This window comes from Eretmochelys imbricata, chromosome 3 (genome assembly GCF_965152235.1).
Source record: "Eretmochelys imbricata isolate rEreImb1 chromosome 3, rEreImb1.hap1, whole genome shotgun sequence".
Taxonomy (NCBI): domain Eukaryota; kingdom Metazoa; phylum Chordata; order Testudines; family Cheloniidae; genus Eretmochelys; species Eretmochelys imbricata.
Window position 1 is genome coordinate 89,763,347 of NC_135574.1, and position 21,473 is coordinate 89,784,819.

Consider the following 21,473-nt stretch of genomic DNA (forward strand, 5'->3'; position numbering starts at 1 on the left):
GAAGGAGGGACCTTTTTCACCTTCAGACTTTCCAGTCAAAACTGTGGAGTGTTCTCTTTCTCTGCCCTGTGCTGACTGGCTATTTGCTCCAACCTTCCCTCTCTTCTCCCTCCAGTCTCTTCATCTCAGCTTCACTCCACACATGCCCTTCTTACTGTCTTCTCCCCTGCCCTGTCCACCTCACCCCCTTCTTTTCCCTTCCCTTCTCTTTCCATTTAGCTGATCCCCCCTTAACTAATCCCACCCCCAATATTGACTCAGTGTTTCCTTGTACTCACCCATCCATCTGTACCCATCGGTTGTCTTTTGTCTTATACTTACATTGTAATCTCCTTGGGGCAGAGACTGTTCTGAGTTTGTTCAGCTCCTAGCACAATGGGGCTCTTAGCCCATGACTGGGGTTCCTAGGTGCTATGGGAATACACATTATTATTAATTATTATTATACATTGCTCTTGGTAGAGGAAACATTTAAAAATACTCCATTTTTGAAATTGGACCCTCAGTATCTCCCCCTTTTTCAGCTCCCCCTAGCTAAGGGACCACAGTCTCCATAAACTCTGCACGGCACACACAAGTAGGGTCAGATGACTTTTCCCAGACAGACTGCTTCGGGACATTTCTACATATCACTTAACATAATTTGGCATATCCTCTACTAGTTCTGCTAAGAATAGCCAGCAGAATTGTCAAGCCTTATCCGCTACATTGTTGGACTTACATGTGGTGCCTTGCACAGGACTGGGGAGCCAGGGAGGCAGTCATGGGGCTGAGGATCAGAAGGCCACGATGCGGGATTCAGTGCCTGGGTGGAACAGAGATGTGTGTGGTGGGAGAATGGTCCTGGAGTGAGGAGCAGTAGATGGGCTTGAGGCCTGGAGGTTCATCAGGGTACAACTCCTCTCCATTCCTCTTTGGCCACCCAGGCCCCACATCTCCCTTATGCTCTCCCCATAAAAATCTGCCACATCCCTATCCACCCCTTTGCCTCCCAGAATGGATGCTTGCCCCACCTACAGCCCCATGCTCCAAACATATTACCACTATGACCTGCCCCTCAGAACATATTGCTCCCAAATTCTCCCACAGCCCCCAGGGAAAGGAACACAAGCCAAAAAAGGGAGAGAACTGAGATAAATTAGATGTGCTCAAATCAGCAGGGCCTGATCAAATTCATCCGAGGGTACTTACGGAACTAGGTGAAGCAGTCCTGGAACCATTAGAAATTATCTTTGAGAACTCCTGGAGAACAGGTGAGGTCCCAGAAGACCATAGAAGGGAAACATAGCACTTATCTTTAAAAAGGTGAACAAAGAGGACCTGGGGAATTATAGACCAGTCAGCCTAATTTTGATATGTGGAAAGACACTGGAACAAATTATTAAACAAACAATTTGTAAGCACCTAGAGGATTATAGGGTTATAAAGAACAGCCAACATGGATTTGTCAAGATGAAATCATGCCAAAACAATCTAATTTCTTTCTTTGATAGTCCTAGTGGGTGGGAGGCAGTGGTGGATGTGATATAGTAAGGCTTTTGACACAGTCCCACATGACCTTCTTATAAGCAAATTAGGGAAATGTGGTATAAATAGAATTACTATAAAGTGCAAAACTGGTTGAAAGATAGTAATCAAAGAGTAGTTAGCAATGGTTTGCTGTCTAACTGGGAGGGCATATTTAGTGGGATCACACAGGAGTCAGTCCTGGGTCTGGTACTATTGAATAGTTTCATTAATGACTTGCATAATGGAGTGGACAATATGCTTATAAAAATTGCAGATGACACCAAGCTGGGGGGAGGGAGAGGTTGCGTGCACTTTGGAAGATAGGATTAGAATTCAAAATGACCTTGACATATTGGAGAAAGTGGTCTGAATTCAACAAGATGAAATTTAATAAAGGTAAGTGCAAAGTACTTCACTTAGGAAGAAAAATTAAATGCACAGCTACAAAATAAGGGAGGTGGTGGAATCTCCTTCCTTAGAAAATTTTAAGGTCAGGCTTGACAAAGCCCTGGCTGGGATGATTTAGTTGGGGATTGGTCCTGCTTTGAGCTAGATGGGGTTGGACTAGATGACCTCCTGAGGTCCCTTCCAACCCTGATATTCTGTGATTTTATGAAAATGGGGATAACCGGCCAGGTGGTGCTGCTGAAAAGGATCTGAGTTGTAGTGGATCACAAATTGAATATGAGTCAACAATTTGATGGAGTTGCAAAACAAGCCTGATATCATTCTGAAATGTATTAACAGTAGTGCTATATGTAAGACCTGGGAGGTAATTGTCCCACTCTACTCAGCACTGGTGAGGCCTCAGAGATAGTACTGTGTCCAATTCCGGGTCCCACACTTTAGGGAAGATATGGATAAATTGGAGAGAGTCCAGAGGAAAGCAACAGAAATGAGAAAAGGCTTAGAAAACTTGACCTATAAGACCAGGGTATAAAAACTGGGCATGTTTAGTCTTGAGAAAAGAAGACTGTGGGGGGGACCTGATAACAGTCTTCAAATAAGTTAAGGATTGTTCTAAAGAGGACTGTAGTCAATTGTTCTCTATGTCCTCTGAAGGTCAAACAAGAAGTAATGGGCTTAATCTGCAGCAAGGGAGATTTAAGTTAGGTAATAGGAAAAACTTTCAAACTCTAAGGTAGTTAAACTCTGAAATAGATTTCCAAGAGAGGTTGAAGAATCCCCATCGTTGGAGGTTTTTAAGACTAGGTTGGAAAAACTCCCATCAGGGATGATCTAGTTTTACTTGGTCCTGCTTCAGAGCAGTGCACTCGATCAGTGGTTTTCAAACTTTTTTTTCTGGGGACCCAATTGAAGAAAATTGTTGATGCCCGGGACCCAACGGAGCTGGGGATGAGGGGTTTGGGGTGTGGGAGGGGCTCAGGGCTGGGGCAGAGGGTTGGGATGCAGGGGTGAGGGCTGTGAGGTCGGGCCGGGAATGAGTGGTGCAGGGTGTGGGAGGGAGCTCTGGGCTGGGACAGGGGGGTTGAGGTGCAGGAGAGATTCCTGGTTTTAGGAGGGCTCAGGGCTTGGACAGGGGTTTGGGGTGCAGGAAGGGGTTCCCAGTTTGGAGGGGCTCAGGGCTGGGGCAGAGGATTAGGAAGCGGGCACGGACTCACCTCCGGCAGCTCCGACTCAGCGGCACAGCCGGGGTGCACCGTGGACCACGCTGCGCCATGGAAGCAGCCAGCAGCAGGTCTGGCTCCTAGGCAGAGGCACGCAAGCAGCTCTGCCTGACTCTCACACGCAGGCACTGTCCCCCGCCAAGTTCCCATGGGCCAGCCAATGGGAGTGCAGAACCAGTGCCCGGGGTGGGGGCAGCGTATGGAGCCCCTTGGCCTCCCTGCTTAAAAGCCGGACCGCTGCTGGCTGCTTCCGGGGTACAGCGCAGTGTTGAGAAAGGTAGGCACTAGCCTGCCTTAGCCAGGCAGTACCGTCGATGGGACTTTTAATATCCCGGTTGGCGGTGCTGACCAGAGCAAGGCGACCCAGCGCCTGACATGCCGCAACCCAGTACTGGGTCATGACCCACAGATTGAAAAACACTGGACTAGATGACCTCTCAAGATCCCTTCTAGCCCTACATTTCTCTGTTTTCTATGGTTCAGTGTGTTTTCCCCTCATGGCCTGTCCCCACCCCCACACCTGGTCTCGTCCTCAACCACATTCAGGTTTTAGACAATCTTCATAAAATACATTGAGATGTATGGGTGGAAAGCATTGGGGCTTTCTATGTTTGTTTTGTGTTTGTACAGTACTTTGCATAATAGGGTCCTGGTCCATGACTAGGGCCCCATGGCACTATGGAAATACAAGTAATAATAATAATTAATAATAAATTGGAGATAAATATTATTTTTATTCAAAGCTGAGCAAAAGTTCCACGGGAGAGATAAGGAAATAAAGCAAACAAACACCATTTTAAATAATACATTTTATTACATTAATCATATCATTTTCTTATATGTTCAAGATATCCTAATCTTAACATTTCTGAAAGCAACATACATATATACCTACAGAGGTCTATCCAATTGCTTCCTTTGACTGGCCAGATGCTAAAAAATGACCAGCATAGTATGAGCTTTCTTTCTCTCTTTTTCATGAGTTTTGCTGTTGCAGAAGCAGCTAAACTCCAGCAATTTCAGATTTACAATACAAAATGTTTTACATTCAGAACAGAACTCTTAACACATTGCTGCTCATACATGACAACCATATATACATATATACTTTTAATCAGGCTCAAATTGTACACACAATTGTTCATTCCTGTACATAAATTGCACCCATATAATTCACACTCATAAATGAGTGTACATTTTCATGTCAAAATCACTGTATAGCATATGCTTATTGTTGAAAGGGATCTATAATAAGAAAAATAACATACCGCATTACCTATTTTAGCACAAAAATCAAAGGTTTGTTTTAATATACACTGTTAAAACACTACAAAAGTACAATATAAAAGTATTCATTTTCATGTTTAGTAGATTGCGAATAGAGATGTAAGTAAAATGACACTGGAATCAGTGGGCTTGATTTTGATCTTCTTTGTCTTCAAGTTACTTAGATTTATGGCAGTAAAATTGAGAATCAGGCCCACTATCCAAAAGTTATATTTACAAAATCTGTGTAATTTTGGACTACCATTGTGTAGAAGTTAAAATATAAAGTGATATTTTCCAATTTTGCAGGTTAATGGTATAACTAAGTATTCTTTACAATCTTATTTAATATCAGTCAAACTTTGTGCTATTGCTTGGTGTCAGAAAGAGTTCATTGTTGTTTTTCTTTCAAGATCTGACTTCTTTACTAGTATTATAAAAGCTAAAATTTTCATGACATTTTTCATTGATCCCAGCCATCGAATGATTTATCCAAATGAGATGGGGGAATTCTTTAGTGTTGAAGTAAGTGCTATTATCATGTTTTAACACAGAGTGTTCCCTTATTTGGAAAAGGTCAACACCTCTGGACAAGCAATCTGGGACAGGTTCTCCTGACACGGTCTTCCCTCCTCATGCATAGGAGTTACAGCCTTGTGTGGGAGGATTTGTGGGAGAGAAGGGGACTGACAATAAATGCAGATAGAGAACTGTGGGGAAGGCTTTCATTTTTGCTACAGGCCTGTCTCTTTGACTTTGGTTACTTATCACGCTGGTGTCTGAGCATTTTCCACTCTCCTCTTTCTGCCTGAGGATAGGATGTGATGGTTGGTGGTGTTTTGTTTTTGTGTTGGGTTATTGTTGTTGTTGTTTGGGGCAGGGGGAGCTTCTCCTGAACTGTCATACCAATATGCCGCTGTTTATGCATCCTAGAAGACCACATCCCCTGTGGGCTGGACAGGGCCTTGGGGAGAGCCAAGGGGCAGGAGACCTTGAGAAGATCTGGCTTACTGAAGTTACTCTTTCCTTATCTAGCTACTCCAGTGCTACACAGTCATATGCTAGACAATCTCTTCCTTGATATTGGCCCAGCAGCATTTTTCGGAGGAACTTTCTCTCTTATCAGACTATGTTTGGAGACTTCAAAGTGGCAGTTGCCATTCACAGAGTTTTTTTCAGATTTACAACAAGAGTTTGTGATGGGATATTGGGGGTTTGTACAGTTAGACTCCAAAGAAATTTGGTTAACAGTAAGGCTGCCTACACTTTTGGAAGAATAATTGTAAATTATTTCAAGAAATGCAGATTTTGTGTTTGTTTCTTGCTTATAAAGAATGATGTAGCACTTAGGAAGGAAGTTGCAGCATAGAATTCCATAATTTGATATTAAAATAACAGTGATCTCAACTGCTGGCCGGTATTTACCGAACGTAGTTGTATAGACTGGGATGAATGTAATCCAAGCTATGAAGTAAATGAGCATGCCAAAGGTTATGAATTTAGCTTCATTGTAATTCTCAGGTAATTTCCTGCCTTTAAAGGCAAATATGAAGCAAATGAAGGCCAGAGCAGCTATGTAGCTTAATATGACCCCAAAAGCCACAATAGAACCTTCATTACATTCCAGTATAATAACTCTTCGAATAAAGAATTTTTGCTCAACAAATGGGCTTCTAAATATTACCCAAAAAGTGCAAATGACAACTTGAATTCCAGTGCAGGTGACCACAATAGGAATAGGTTTGTAGAGACACTTCAGAAAATTCTGTAATTTGGGATCAAAGCTGAAGGCCAGTAAAATTTTCAGTGACTTCATTAAAATACATGAGATGCAGAGTGCAAAGCTGATGCCAAAGAAAGCTTGCCGGCTTTTGCATTTGAATTCCCTTGGCTCACCAATGAAAAAGCCGGTGCTAGCAAAAATGAAGAAGTGGCACAGGAGAATAACATAACAAACAGTTAAACCACCTGATGCTTTTACGACAGGGGTATCCAGGTTTCTAGTAAATATTGTGCTGATTGCAAAAATCAACACAACTCCAAGGCCAGAGAGGATTATTAGCAAAATAGCAAACCAGTCATTCCAGCTGAGGTATTCAACTATCTTTTTGTAGCATGTAGTACTGTTCACAGGTGCCCAGTGAGTTTTGTTGTTGCACAGAAAGCAGTAATCCATATCTAAAAGGAGAGAAGTGGAGATTACTGAGCAAGACCAAAGTAGCCTGGTTATCAGAGATAGGTGGTTTGTTCTGAGCTCTAGAACAGGACAAATGTTTTATCTGGGACCCAAAATAATACCCTTTAAATTAAACCTGTTACCTCCTGTATACTTGGAACTATCATTCTTTTAGAAATTCTATTTCTTCTGTGTAGGAAACTTCTGAATACCCTGCTGTCATGGTGTGAGACTCACCCCTGCAGTGCCTCCTGCTGGTCTCTCAGGGAATTAGCTCTTCCAGCCTCCAGAGCATCCTCTGCAAGCACCGGTGTCTTGCTTGCTGCTGGGCCCAAGTCCCTCCTGGACCCCAGTGCCCCTTTCAGGTCAGGGTGCTGCCCCCTGGTAGTACTCCCACAGGTCTGGGTCTCCCCTCCCCAGGGAACCCAGAACCCCCTATCCCCACCTTGCCTCAGTATATGGCTACTGCCCAGTCACCATCTAGCCCCCTTTCACTGGGTCAGACTGCAGTTTATAAGCCACTCATCACAGGCAAGGGGGCGGGTTGAACCTGCTGCCTCTGCCTACCCGTGGGTTGCCCCCTGCAACCCTAGTACTCTTTGTGGTCTTACCCTAAGCCTGCAGCCTGGGGGGTTTCCAGGCCAGAGCTCCCCAGCTCCTCTAGCTTTCCCCAATCCCTGCTCTACCTCAGGTACCTTAGTACACGCCCCAGCAGCCAGGCTCTTCTCCCTCTAAAGGCAGAGAGAGAATGCCCTCCTCCTTCTGGCTCACTGCCCTCTTATAAGGGCCAGCTGAGCCCTGAATGCACTGGCTACAGCTGTGGCTGCTTGGCCAATCAGCTTTGCCCCAGCAGCAGCCCTCTCCCTGGCTGCTTTTAACCCCTTTGACCACCCCACTACACCTACAGTAACTTTCATTTTACAGACACCTTTTCAAAATACAATAGTGAGGACAGATGCTACTGTAGTTTGCCCTTTAAAAGTCTAACTTAATTGTAACTGGGCTACCTTTTGGCACAGCTTTGTTGAACATATCTGTAAAATTCTTTGCAGAGAAATTTTGCAAATGCTTTGGTTTCTATGAACAGCATAAAAAGAGGGTGGATTGTAGTTTACTGCTGGTTGCTATCAGAACGTTCAAAACGTATGGTATTGAACACTTTCTTAAGCCCACTTCTTTCCTTTTCCTCTTCTACTCTTCACTCCCCATGTTTAAAAGCTTTATTAACACTAGGTACTGGCACTGACAGCAGGTACTGAAGTCCTCATCCTTCGTGCATCTAGGAGATATTATTTTATACCCTAACCTGACAGTACTCCCATTACAGACAAAACATGTGTTTGGTAACCAAAACTAATACCCACAGTACTTATATTGACATGGATGTACTGCAGAACGACCAGGAGGACCCTGTTCTAGTTTTAAGAAGAAGTGATCCAGAGATGCAAACTTAGGCCCTGATCCTATCATTGGATCCACGTGATTAATCCCCTGTTCCCAAGTGGTGCCTTAATGAAGTCAAAAGACATCCACTTACATGGATCCAGTTGTAGAATCAGATCCTAAATTTGCGGCTATTTGGATTGGAGATTTGATTCAGTCCAGAGAGGTCAGGGTTAGATAAAGGGTAAGTTTGGATCTGGGTCTGAATTTTCTTGAAGTTCAAGGGTGTTTGGATCCAGATTTTGGATTCAAGCCATTTCTACCTTAAATAGAACCATCTATGATAGCAGGACTGTCTCACAAACCCAGTGAATTGGGGCATCTAATCACCTTAGCTTTGGAAGAACTGATTTAAAAGAAATAATTTAAACTGAGTTGTGTGCCGAATACTCCTGCCCTGTGTATTTATGGCACTGAATGTAGACAAATATATTTATCTCATTACAATTCTTTTCCAGGTTGCCAAAACATATATTGTACATGAATAAAACAAATGTTTTATCTGGATCCTAATTAATTACCCGTCTGATTAGTGTAATGGTCTTCTGGGCAGTTCACACACTCATAGCAGCATGTGTGTGGACTGGCTGAAACCTTCTTCATTTGCCCTGGTCTACATTTCCTGGAGCATGTTGATTTAACTTTCTGCAATGTTATGGAGAAAACAAACAAAACACAAATGAGGCACATCTAGAACACATCTAGAACATTCTACAGTTTGATCAAACTCTTTGCTATTAAACAACATTTTAATGCAACCTACGAATAACTCTGTAAAAATTGCATTGTAGGGCTTCATGTTTATTGTCTCCATACTTTCTATATGTACTCATTTTAGAAGTAAAAAGATGGGGGAGTTTCTAACTGATAATCTTGCAAATCCCATAAGTCATTTTTTTAATGGGACTTGGGCTTCTAAGTCATTTTGATGCTTTTGAAAATTTGACCCGGATTCTGACCTTTGGGTACTTTCTTTATCATCATCATCAGTAATAAAGGTTTATATCAGATTAGGTGTTCAGTCTCAGCTGGGCAATCAAATTTTGCCCTCCGTGTCATCTGGCAACTCCACTGAAGATAATAATGTTGTCCAGATGTAACTGATTGGGATTGTTTCCCGCACAATCCCCAAAAACAGCAATGGGGTTGGACAACACTTCTATCTATAAGGCACCAGAGGGAACACAATTTTAGCACACGCTCTTTTAGCTGTGTTGACTCTGGGGCTAGTAGAAGCAAAGAGCAACAAAGGATTATTTTGTCACTAGAGTGATCATAAACAAAAGGAATAGATGTGTTGCATAAGACGTTGACATTTCTACATAATTACTTTTTAAATTAGAACCACACTATCAACAGAAGTTTTAGGACAGATGTAACTTGTAAACTGTGAAATATGAAAGCATCTATAGGAGGAGCTGGATCTCAGTAGTGTTTCAATTGAAATAATTGAGACCATTCTCAGATCAAGGTATTAGAGTAAACAAGGGTGACAGAATTTGTCCCTAAAGTAATGGAGCATTTGAACTCTGACATCCGGGAGGAGTCTTCACTAATAATACTAAGTACATGAGAGGTGAATATTAAATACATACCCCAAGTGCTAGATCCTGCAGGAGAAGGGCAAGGGCATGGAACAAACTTCCCAAACCATATTTTGTTCACTAACAGTTTCACATTTTACAATACAAACACAGTGTGTCCTCCAGATACCTTAAAATTCAAAAACTCTATTTCTTTCTCCTCATCCTTGAAGATGAAGTCATCTTTCTGCAGGTCATATTCTGCTATCTCAGTGATCACCATATGGCCACTGATTTCCTTCCAGAGGAGCACATCATATCCCATGTTAAGATCTCCTTTGGCATCAAAATGAACTTCTTTTTCATTGTCAGTGAATGTTACTTTTTTAAGTTCTTCAAGCAGCTGAAGCAGTAAAAATAAGAAAACACAACAATATCATTTCACTTTGGTAAAATTGATATAGTTTATCATTTATATGGTTGCATAAAGATAAGAAATACTGCTTTTAGGAACATAAAAATCTTAAAATCTGGAGCAGCCATTATGATAATCTCATATGACATACATAACACAGGCCACAGAATTACATTAGGCAGGAGGCCAAACAATCTTACAGGTCCCTTTTGACCTATATACATAAAAAGCAGTTTTCTTATCATTACTTTATATAGTCACACAAATGCTCATGTTATTGCGTGTCCAGCTTGTGACAATTTGGTACAATGCGGAAAGGAGAAGATCCTGCTGACAAGCAATGGAGAAGTCCTTCAAGAATGATCCTCTTGTACAGAGCTTATCCTGGCTGATGCCAGCCATTATTGTTCAGCTGTATCTGAGGTAGAGATGGACAGAGTTTAGACTCAGATATGGATCCAGATCCAAACTCTCCCAAAGCTCTGGGATTGTTCAGATCCATATCCAATTCTAATATGTTTCAACTGCGAGTCTGATTAAGACGAGTCATCTAATGCCATGGTTACAGTATGGGGCCGAGAGGGAATTTTGACGTTAACAACTTTTCAAGTCATTACATTTTCTTATACAAACATCTTCCACTTGAATAAAATCAAAGAACCATTCTTTCAAATGCAAACGTGTTAGGCCAGTTTCTGCTCTCAGTTACACTAATGTAACTGTAACTTCATTGATGCTACACTGGTGTAAGTGCAAAGTTTATCTTTAATGGAGTTATGCCTAATTTTCACTGGTGTGTGTGAGAGGAGCATCAGGCCCTAAGTTACTAAGAAGCTGAGGGCAAAGTTTCAAAAGCAGCCTTTAACTTTGGGTGCCTCGGGTTTTTTGACGTCCAACTTGAGTGCCTAGAAATCCAGATGAAATCAGAACTCAATTCCTCTGAAAATCAGGCCTTTGATGTCTTATGCAGGGTACCCAGAAACAGAGAAATCCCAAATTAGAGACCACTTTTGAATAATTATCTCTTTCTGATTTGTCTAGGATCATATGTCAACTGGAACCAGTTACTTGCAAAGACTGAATCTCCACTGACCTTGTGGGTTCTCAGTACAGGGAGATGTGCTAAAGATTCCGTTTCAGCCTAACTTTGAATATGCCTGCTTGTGGGGCTTAAGCATGAACCCTGAAGGATACATTTTCAAAGCAGTGCATATTTAGTTAACTCTCGCAACTCCCTCTATGTCTTGGACTCTAAACAGGTTTATTCAGATGCCATATAGGTTTTGGACTATAAATTCAGCTCTGATATGAATGCAATTCCACTGCAGTTAATAAAGTTGTAGCCACTTATACCAGGTCCTTTGTGTTTACAAGTTTATGTAAAAAGTTGATGTTTTCTTCAATCTCTATCTTGGTTTGACCTGCCCTGACCTGGGATAACAGGTCACAACAGGTCAGGGTGCTTCAGAGTTTGTTTGCCTTTTAAATGAGCTTTGTTTAACTATCTCAGTAAAAGTGTGTAGAAGTGAACAGGCCTGACCAGGCACTTCAGGTAAAAGGTCAGGTCAGGTTTATTTGTCTGATTTCTCCTGCTCTTTCCCTACTCTACCCACACCCCAAAACAGATGGGTATTAGGCAGAATACTTCACCCATACCAAATACACCAGGGCCTGCTTTCCCTGCCATTCACTCCAGTGTAAAATCAGAATTAACACACACAAAAGAATGGTTCGCTTCAGTTTGACTTTCAGGTGACGGTTCATGTCAGATGAAAGACAACTGAACCCAGGGAAGATGGAAGTAATGTTGGGAGGAAGTGGTAAATGCTTTGAAGAACTTCCTTCTTCTCTAATAATCGTCAAGAGCATCCACTGCATATTGTTAAATTGGTATGCAGCCTCTGGGTTTTTAGTACCTGGGAGATGTTCAGATACTAAAGTAGTGGCTGTTTACCTTCTTAAAAATTTAATTGATTAGATCGTTCTGGTTGTATCTAAGATGTCTGACCAATCTCTAGTATACAAACTTTGGTTTAAATTGGCACAGCAGTGGTGAAGGAAGGACTAAACGTACCTCAATTCAGGGAACAGATTTCTGGTGGGAGAGAGTAGGTTACACAGTAACAAGAGGACAGAAGTGCACAGCTAGTGAATATGGGCAACAAAGAAGAACTAGGGAATGAATGGTGTTCATAGAGGAGGAAATGCAGAAGTATCATAAACGTACTTCCCAGGGGGCAAAAGCAACCGGATTCTTGCAGTCTCTGTCTTTGCACTGCTCCCGTACAGCATATGCAATAGCATGGACTGCGAGCATAGTACTCTGGATAAATCCTGGCTCAATGTTGGCCATCAGAAAATCATCTCTCCAGATCTGACTGCGTATCCCAGCCTGGTAGATCAGATTCTCCTGAGAATAATTTGAAATGCACTTGTTCAAATCCTGGTCCTCCACATGTGCGCAGGTTGACAAAAGTACGCTATATTCTTTTAAGAACATGTTGTTTTCAGTGGGTTGCAAATGCAGGGTTTTCAAGAAATCATGAAAAGTAGACATGTTTTCACTTTTATATGCAAATCCCACAACTGTTCCAAGGTGCTTGATGTTGGGAATGCTAGTAATCTTGACGGCAGCTGACCAGTTATCACTTGCAATCCAGATTTTATGTATGTTCCTCTCAATTGCTTTTTTAAATAGTTTCGTCACATGGAATTGTCTGAGAAAGACAACGATTACATTTACTCTGGTTTCCTTGACAATCTTCTCGAGTGCTTGATTAACTTTGGCATTAATGGTGCCATCAGAGAGATAGGCTGGCAACATTTCTTTAAAAGCGATACAGACCTTGTTCGCCATGGCCTGTATCCCAAAGCTCTCCAGAGCAGAACGCCCATAGTCATCATCGGTGGCTATTAATCCAATCCAGTTCCATCCAGACCTGTGGATCAAGCGGACCATTCCTCGCGTCTGATAAAAATCACTAGGCACAGTGCGTAAGAAGGAAGGAAAGCGGATTTTGTCACTGAGGATTTCAGCGCTTGATGCGTGACTAACCTAGGAAGGGACAGAACATTTCGGTTACAGAAACTGTGAATTCTGAGTCGATGCCAAGGGATCCAAAGCTATAAAAATTGCTCTTTGAACATGTGCTTTGTACTAAAGGTTTAATCCTCAGGTGTGCCAAGTTTGAGCCTGATGCAGCTGAGGATGGGAGAGGCAAAGGTGGCTCTAAGCCATCTTTGTGCCTCCCCCAATCCTGGGGCTGGCTGGGGGCTTCAGAGACATTTCCAGCAGCCCAGGATCACCCAGTTCATCACACTCCACCTCCACCCTGTCATAACCTGGACCTCCCTCCTCCCTACCCCTTTGCTGTCCCCAACATTCCCAGTCTGCTAGACAATTGGAGTGGGTGATACAAAGCCTGCTGAGAATTCCTCCATGTCAGGGGAAAGATGAGCTGACTATTTAGGGCTGGTGTGAGGACTCTGGGCCAGATTCATAAAGGTATTTAAAGAACTAAAGACGCAGACAAGTGCCTAGTGGGATTTTCAACAGTGCCTAGGCACCTATCTGCATCTTTAGGCATCTAAATACCTTTACAGTTCTGATCCTTTGTCCTATTCTGGTAGCACAAAGGGATCTTAATGATGACTGAGGATCTGGTTTTAAAAGAAGAAATGACAACTACACTAGTACTGTCATTTTATTTTACAGATAAACTTTGTTCAGATGACATCAACCTCCTATTAAAAGACGTTAATCAAAATTTTTGGAAGTATTCAAATAGTTACTTTTCAGACTCTTGGTATCCTTAGTCTTTGTAGGGCAACACTATCATCAAGCCTGGCAGAACAATTTGCACAGATACATATTCATTTATCAGAACTTTAATTAATTTAAAAAATATATACAATCTCAATATCTACTGGAGGAACATCCCTGAGAAAATAGTAGCAAATAGTTGGAAAGTGTAGTCCCAGAAAGAGTGAGACAAATTCTTTTATAAAACTGGTTGATGCACTGATGCCATGGAATATAACTCGGATATCTATGAGTGGAAAAGTTTAACTTAAACCAAAGTAGCTTTTAATCCATTTGTCTTTTGGGATTTTCCTTTGCATGTATTCCTTTGCACATAATATTGGCATCTTAACTGTCACAATAAATCCAAACTTGCCAACAAGGGAAGGATGACCAGGCTGGTTGATACCAACTATTACAATTGTTAGCTGATTATAGAAATTAGTGATGGGAAAAGCCTCTATTAGGTCATCTTTCCCATTCCCCTGTGCCAATGTATGATTTGTTCCTATAACCTGCCTATTGATTAAGATCAAGTTTAGGATCAATTTAATATATGCTACGTGCCCAATAGGGGAATTGGAGAACATGATCCCTTCCTATCATTGCAGAAGGAGGGATTTAGTGATCTTATATATCTTATTCCTAGCTCTCTAATTACTATGTCCTATCCTATAGTCAAAGTGATGTGTTCCGTACTGTTAGCAGTGCATTCAGGACTAGATCCTGGCCCCAACTCCACCCCTTTTGCACCACTGGAGCATCCCAAAGGCAGGTACTGAAGCATGCGCCTAAATTTAAACATGTGAGCAGTCTCTGTGATTCCATTCCAGTCTCATGGATTCCATGTCAGGGACGGAGAAGGATATTTGGCTGCAGGGAGGATGTGGCTGGAGCACCACGTGCTCCACCAATCCTTGGATGCTCTAGGAACGGGAGAGGAGAATTTCCAGATTTATCCCCAGACTAGGTCTTCGTCTTTTTCCAGCACAGGACAAGACACTAACATAGTCACCCAAGACCAAGTGAGACACCCATTGATTCAGTGAGCTTTGGATCAGGCCCTCAGTTTCCCCAGCCCCTCTAGTTAGACAGATTGGGCCAAATCATCATGTGCCACTGCTCTGTGGTTTAGAGGGCAAATGAACAACTCCCTTCAGAGCTCTGGCTTTATGCCCTTCCATTGAACGACTGAAAGAAAGTGACTGCAGTGTCAGCGCTGGCAGGTTGCCACCCAAGTTCCCTCTAAGCTGCGCAGCCATGCCGCCGCGCAGCAGCCTATTAAATGCCACACAGGCTCTCAGGGCTGCAGCGGGGAGAGGCGCCCCTCCCTGCCGGCCGCAGCCCAGCCCCGCCCCGGACCTGCCCTGTGGGGAGAGGCTTCTATCCTGCGGCCCCAACCTGAAGCTGCCACGGTGGGGAGAGGTGGGGAGAGACGCTCTCCCCCAGCCCCCGGACCTGCTGCGGCTGGGGGGGAGAGGCGCCCCTCCCCCAACCTCAGCTCAGCGGTGCCCCAAACCTGCCATAGCTGCGGGAGAGGTGCCCCAACCCAGCCCAGCCTGGACCTGCTACAGACGGGGAAGAGGTGCCCCTCCCCCCGGCCCCAGCCCAGCCCCGTACCTGCCATGGTGGGGAAAGGGGCCTCTCCCCCTCAGCCCAGGTGCTGTGGTGGGGAGAGAGAGCGGGGGGAGTCCTCTCTCCCCGCCATAGCCCTGGGGCAGCCTGCACCCCAAACCTCTCATCCCTGTCCCCACCCCATAGTCCACACCCCCAGCCTGAGCCCTCACGCCCCAGCCCTGATCCCCCTTCCACATTGGAAACCCCTCGGTCCCACCCCCACTACGTGAACTTTGTTACGTGCACCAATATGGAGGTGATAGTGCACATCACAAAATTCATTTTGAACATGCATGGGAAAAATTAGAGGGAACCCTGAAGCACTTTCCCTCTTTGATTCCTGAAGACAACAGATAGTCTTTGGGCCAAATCCCACTCTGGCATAAGCATATGCAACTATCATTCATTTCAATTGGCGCAGCACCTACTTATACCAGTCCTACATTTGGTCCTCTATTCAAAATAAAAAATACTGCCCCAAACTTACCAGTGGGATTAGTTGCAAATTCAATATCCTTGAAACTGCCATTGCTATTTCAGAGTAGCTGGATCCTATGACAGCCTTAATTCTTGGTATGTAGTCTGAATAGTTACACTTGTATTCTACTGTGTCCTTGGAAGCATTGAATTTAGCCAGGAACCTCAAAGCTGCTCCCATGGCTTTTGTAACTTCTGCACAAGTGTCATAGATTTCATAGCCCAGTATAATTCCAGATAACAGAGTTGAATTGTTGATCATTTCAATGGCATGTATCATCGCAAGAGTCTGAAGAAACACTTGAATTTCGAAACTGTCATGAAACAGAATTGTTACTTTAAGTAAAGATTTGCAGAATCAAGGCTGGAACAAAGGCAGTTCCCAACCCTCGTCTTTAGCCCCTGACATTTACTAAAATGAAATGTCAAAATTGTTATTATGTGTGATTTGTTTGGTTTGGGAGGAAAATATTAAATTTAGATTGTTTTGTCTCACATTCAAATGTGAGATTTAGGAAGCCAACACAAAACCTTTAATACAACGTAAATAAGAATTAGCATGTCATGGAGAAGCAGAATATACCTTGCTACTCAATTGTCAAACTATATACATTAATCAGCCAGATTCCCAGCTGGTGTAAATCAGCAGAGCTCTGTTGAATTCAGAGCTCTCTGCTAATGTACATCACATGAGGATTTGGGCATAATTTTCTATTTGAAGCATTATCCTTAAACATACGCCTGAAGAGAAAGTATTTTTTCATACAATGCACAATTAACCAGTGGAACTCATTGCTGTGGGATGTTGTGATGGCCAAAAATATAACTGTTTAAAAAAGAGCTAGATAAGTTCATGGAGAATAGGTTCATCAATGGCTATTAGCCAAGATGGTCAGAGATGTTTGGGTGACCCTAAACCCCTGACAGCTAGAAGCCGGGAGGGGAAGATGGATGGATCTCTCCAAAATTGCCTTGTTCTGTGCATGTCCCCTGAATCTCTGGTACTGGCCACTGTCTGAGACAGGATACTGGGCTAGGTGGACCATTGGTTTAACCTAGTGTGTCAGCTGTTATGTTCTTATGGTCTTAAACAGAAAAGAGAAAAGACTCTAGGGAAATAAACATTTCTGAGACTATAATCTGAAACCCATATAGCATTTGGGTGGATGATCTTAAGGCCTGATCCAAAGCCCACTGAAGTCAGTGGAAAGATTCCCATTGGATCAGACACTTAATCATAAGTAGCAATGTACAAAATATTCACAATAACACTACCTCATCTCCACACTTGGCCAAGCTTTGAGTGAAGCTGGAATCAATTTCAAGTGGACCTGGGACAATTTATGATTTTACATCAAAATTGATCCAAATTTGGAATGTTGTATAACTGTGAAGCAAAACCAGGTGACACCTGAATATTTCAACTGCTTTGCACTTTTAGATTTTGTGTTCTTTTGAACCTAGAACTCAAAGTGAAAATTGTTACCAGGATTTAAAAAAAAAAAAGCATGAAGGAAAACTACTCGGTCTGACAAAGTCGTAGTCATAAACAGCCACTAGGAGTATTATGAATAGAACATTAACAAACAGCAAAATAAATGCATAAATTAAGTAGGTGTTTGAAGTGTGTAAAATTATAATCCATTTTCATGTAAAAAATATGTATTTGAAACCCAAATAATGTGTGTTTGAAACATAAAGTACTGGTTTTTCTTTATCATTTATATATTCAAAATGAGATCCTTGAAATAGTATTTTATTGAATTTCATAAAAGACCCAGGGTGGGATTTTGAAGAGTACCTAATGAATTAGGAGCAATAGCTTTCAATGGGACAAGTGCTCCTAACTCACTCAGGTGCTTTTCAAAATTCTGCCCCAAATCTATAGCCAGATACTGAAGCTCTTCACTAATCAAAGTTCTCAGTGGGTACTTTTGCTGAATAAGGACTGAGCAAGGATATTAAGATTCAGGCTGCAAAAGTGAAAATCATAGAATCATAGAACTGGAAGGGACCTCAATAGGTCATTTAGTCTGGTCTGAAGCAGGACTAAGTATTACCTAGACTAGGGATCGGCAACCTTTGGCACTTGGTCCACCAGGGTAAGCTCCCTGGCAGGCCGGGCCGGTTTGTTTACCTGCCGCGTCCATAGTTTGGCCAATCGCAGCTCCCACTGGCCACTTCACCACTCCAGGCCAACGGGGGCTGCAGGAAGCGGCACGGGCCCAGGGATGTGCTGGCTGCCACTTCCCGCAGCCCCCATTGGCCTGGAGCGGCAAACCGCAGCCAGTGCGAGCTGCGATCAGCTGAACCTGCAGATGCGGCAGGTAAACAAACCAACCCGGCCCACCAGGGGGCCTACCCTGGTGGGCTGCATGCCAAAAGTTGTTGATTCCTGACCTAGACCATCCTTGTCATGTATTTGTCTACCTATTCTTAAAATCCTTCAATGGTGATTCCACAACCTCCCAAGGTAATTTGTTCCAGTGCTTGATTATCCTTGCAGTTAGGAATTTTTTCCTAATATCTATCCTAAATCTCCCTGGCTTCAATTTAAGCCTATTACTTCTTGTCTGCCCTCAGTGGATAAGGAGAACAATTTATCACCCTCCGCTTTATAACAAACTTTTATGTACTTGAAACGTCTTATCATGTCTCCCCCGCAGTCTTCGTTTCTCTAGCCTAAACAAACCCTTCCCCCCCACCCAATCTTTCCTCATAAGTAATGTTTTCTAACACTTTAATAATTTTTGTTGCTCTCCTCTGGACTCTTCTCCAACTTGTCCACATCTTTCCCAAAGTGTGGTGCCCAGAAATGGACACAATACAGCAGCTGAGGTCTTATCAGTGCTGAGTAGAGTGGAAGAATTACTTCTTGTGTCTTACTACACTCCTGCTAATACATCCCAGAATGATGTTTGCTTTTATTGCAACACTATTACATTGTTGCAACATATTCAGTTTGTGGCCCACAATAACCCCAGATCCTTTTCTGCAGTACTACTTCCTAGGCAATCATTTCCCATTTTGTATTTGTGTAATTGATTATTCCTTCTGATATGTAGTACTTTGCATTTGTCTTTATTGAATTTCATCCTATTTATTTCAGACCATTTCTCTAGTTTGTCAAGATCATTTTGAATTCTAATCCTGTCCTCCAAAGCACTTGCAACCCCTCCCAGCTTGGTATCATCTGCAAACTTTATATGTGTACTCTGTGTGCCATTATCCAAATGAAGATATTGAATAGAACTGGATCCACACTCCCTGCACACACCCCTTGATATGCCCTTCCAGCTTGACTGTGAACCATTGATAACTACTCTCTGAGTACGGTTTTCCAACCAGCTGTGCACCCATCTTATAGTAGGTTTGTCTAGGCTGTATTTCCCTACGTTGCTTATGAACAGGTTAGGTGAGACAGTATCAAAAGCCTTACCAAAGTTGAGAAATATCATATTATCTACTGCTTTCCCCCACTCCTGTCCACAAGATTTGTTACCCTGTCAAAGAAGATTATTAGGTTGGTTTGACATGATTTGTTCTTGATCAATCCATGTTCACTGTTACTTATTACCTTATCTTCTAGATGCTTACAAATTGATTGTTTGACTATTGATTATTTGTTCCATTATCTTTCTGCATACCAAAGTTAAGATGGCTGATTTATAATTCCCTGTGTTGTCCTTATTCCCCTTTTTATAGATAGATAATTTTCCAGTCCTCTGGGATCTTTCCCAGCCTCTGTGAGCTCTCAAAGATAATTGCTAATGGCTCACAGATCTCTTCAGCCAGTTCCTTAATCAGTCTAGAATGTATTTTGTCAGGCTCTGCCGAGTTGAAGACATCTAACTTGTCTACTTGTTCTTTCCCTATTTGAGCCTCAGATCCTGTCCCATTTACACTGATATTCACTTTGTTAGTCGTCCAATCACTGATAACCCGTTTGGTGAAAACTGAAAAAAAAGGCATTTAACATTTTGGCCATTGCTGTGTTTTCTGTTATTGTCTTTCCCTTGTCATTGAGTAATGGTCTACCTTGTCCTTGGTCTTCTGCTTGCTTCTAATGTATTCGTAAAATGTTTTTTTATTACCCTTTATGTCTCTAGCTAGTTTAAGCTCATTTTGTGCCTTGGCCTTTCTAATTTTGTCCCTACATGTTTGTGTTGTTTTTTTAATATTCATCCTTTGTAATTTGACTTAGTTTCCACTTTTTGTGTGACTCTTTTTTGAGTTTCAGGTCGTTGAAGATCTCCTGGATAAGCTGGATAAGCCAGCGCGGTCTCTTCCTATCTTGCCTACTCATTTGGATAGTTTGCTCTTCTGCCTTTAATAATGTCTCTTTTAAAAACTGCCATCTCTTCTAAAGTTTTTTTCCCCATTAGACTTGATTCCCATAGTATCTTACCTATCAATTCTTTGAGTTTGCTAAAATTGTCCTTCTTAAAGTCCATTTTCTTTACTCTGTTTTTCCCCTCCATCATTCTTTACAATCATGAACACTATCCTTTCGTGATCACTTTCACCCAAGCTGCCTTCCACCTTCAAATTCTCAACCAGTTCCTCCCTATTAGAATCAAATCTAGCACAGCCTCTCCCCTAGTCAATTTCTCCACCTTCATTAAAAAGAATATACTATAATTTAGAACATATACAATCTAGAGTGCTGGCCAGTACAACATGTTCAAATGATATATTATTATATGGCCAGTAGGTTGTCAGCAAGGTACTACGATGGATTGTAAGCTCTTTGGAACAAGGACTGTCTATTTGTTCTGTGTTTGTACAGGACCCCAAAACAGTGGGGTCCTGGTCCAGGACTAGAGTTCTTAGGCACTACTGATAATAAATAATAATACATTAGAGTACTGTTTAGGCAAATAAAAACAAATCAGAGCTAAAATTATAATTGAAATGAAAAAGATTGCTCATCCCCAACCTCCAATGCCATTTGCTTCCAGGGGTAAATAGATCCAGGTGATCAGAGGAAGAGTCATCCCCAAGTTCAACTGGTCACAGTATCTTCTGGGGAGCATATTATTACACTACACTGTGCTATGCACCTCCCCCCCCCTTACTGGGAGGATTCAGAAGACTAACCTGTTTTTAAGAAATAATTATTCAGAAATGCAATTTATCAAGCATTTTTGGTGTCTGCTCATGAGTAGTTTCAGTTATATCATCTTGGTATTTCATTTGTATTATTTGCAGTGTTACTCACCCAGCACAATTCTGAATCACTGGTCTCATGGGGTGTTCTTCTGGATGTAGCATTTTGCCATGAACTGCAAACAAACCTCCAATGACAATGTCCCCAGGAGAACTGGCACCCACAAAGTTGTCAGCATTCTGGCAAGAGTGGGTGACATCAAAGCTGATCACAAAGCAGGGGATCAACAAAGCAACTAATGCCATGTTTCTGTTTCACTTGCTTACTAGCTGCCTTGAGTCAATTAAGCTAGCTACAGTGCCAACAACACTGTTCCTATTTCACCTGTAAACAGTAGCAAAAGAAAAGGGCTGCACTGAAAGCTCGTCACACCTCACCAGATGCCTGTGTTTAGTTCAAATGGCTCATGGTATTTCCCTGATGCCACTAATGCAATACTCTTACAAA

General features: G+C 42.3%; 1 protein-coding gene across 1 annotated transcript; it reads right to left on the bottom strand.

The window, feature by feature from the left end:
• Positions 1-5,457: 5,457 nt before the first annotated feature.
• GPRC6A (G protein-coupled receptor class C group 6 member A) lies at positions 5,458-21,271 on the bottom strand. Its single transcript, XM_077811717.1, has 6 exons — positions 21,078-21,271; positions 15,867-16,170; positions 12,188-13,015; positions 9,736-9,948; positions 8,544-8,667; positions 5,458-6,581 (listed from the first exon to the last, which is right to left on the bottom strand). The coding sequence occupies exons 1-6, from the start codon at positions 21,269-21,271 to the stop codon at positions 5,458-5,460; spliced, it is 2,787 nt and encodes a 928-aa protein (XP_077667843.1).
• Positions 21,272-21,473: the final 202 nt, after the last annotated feature.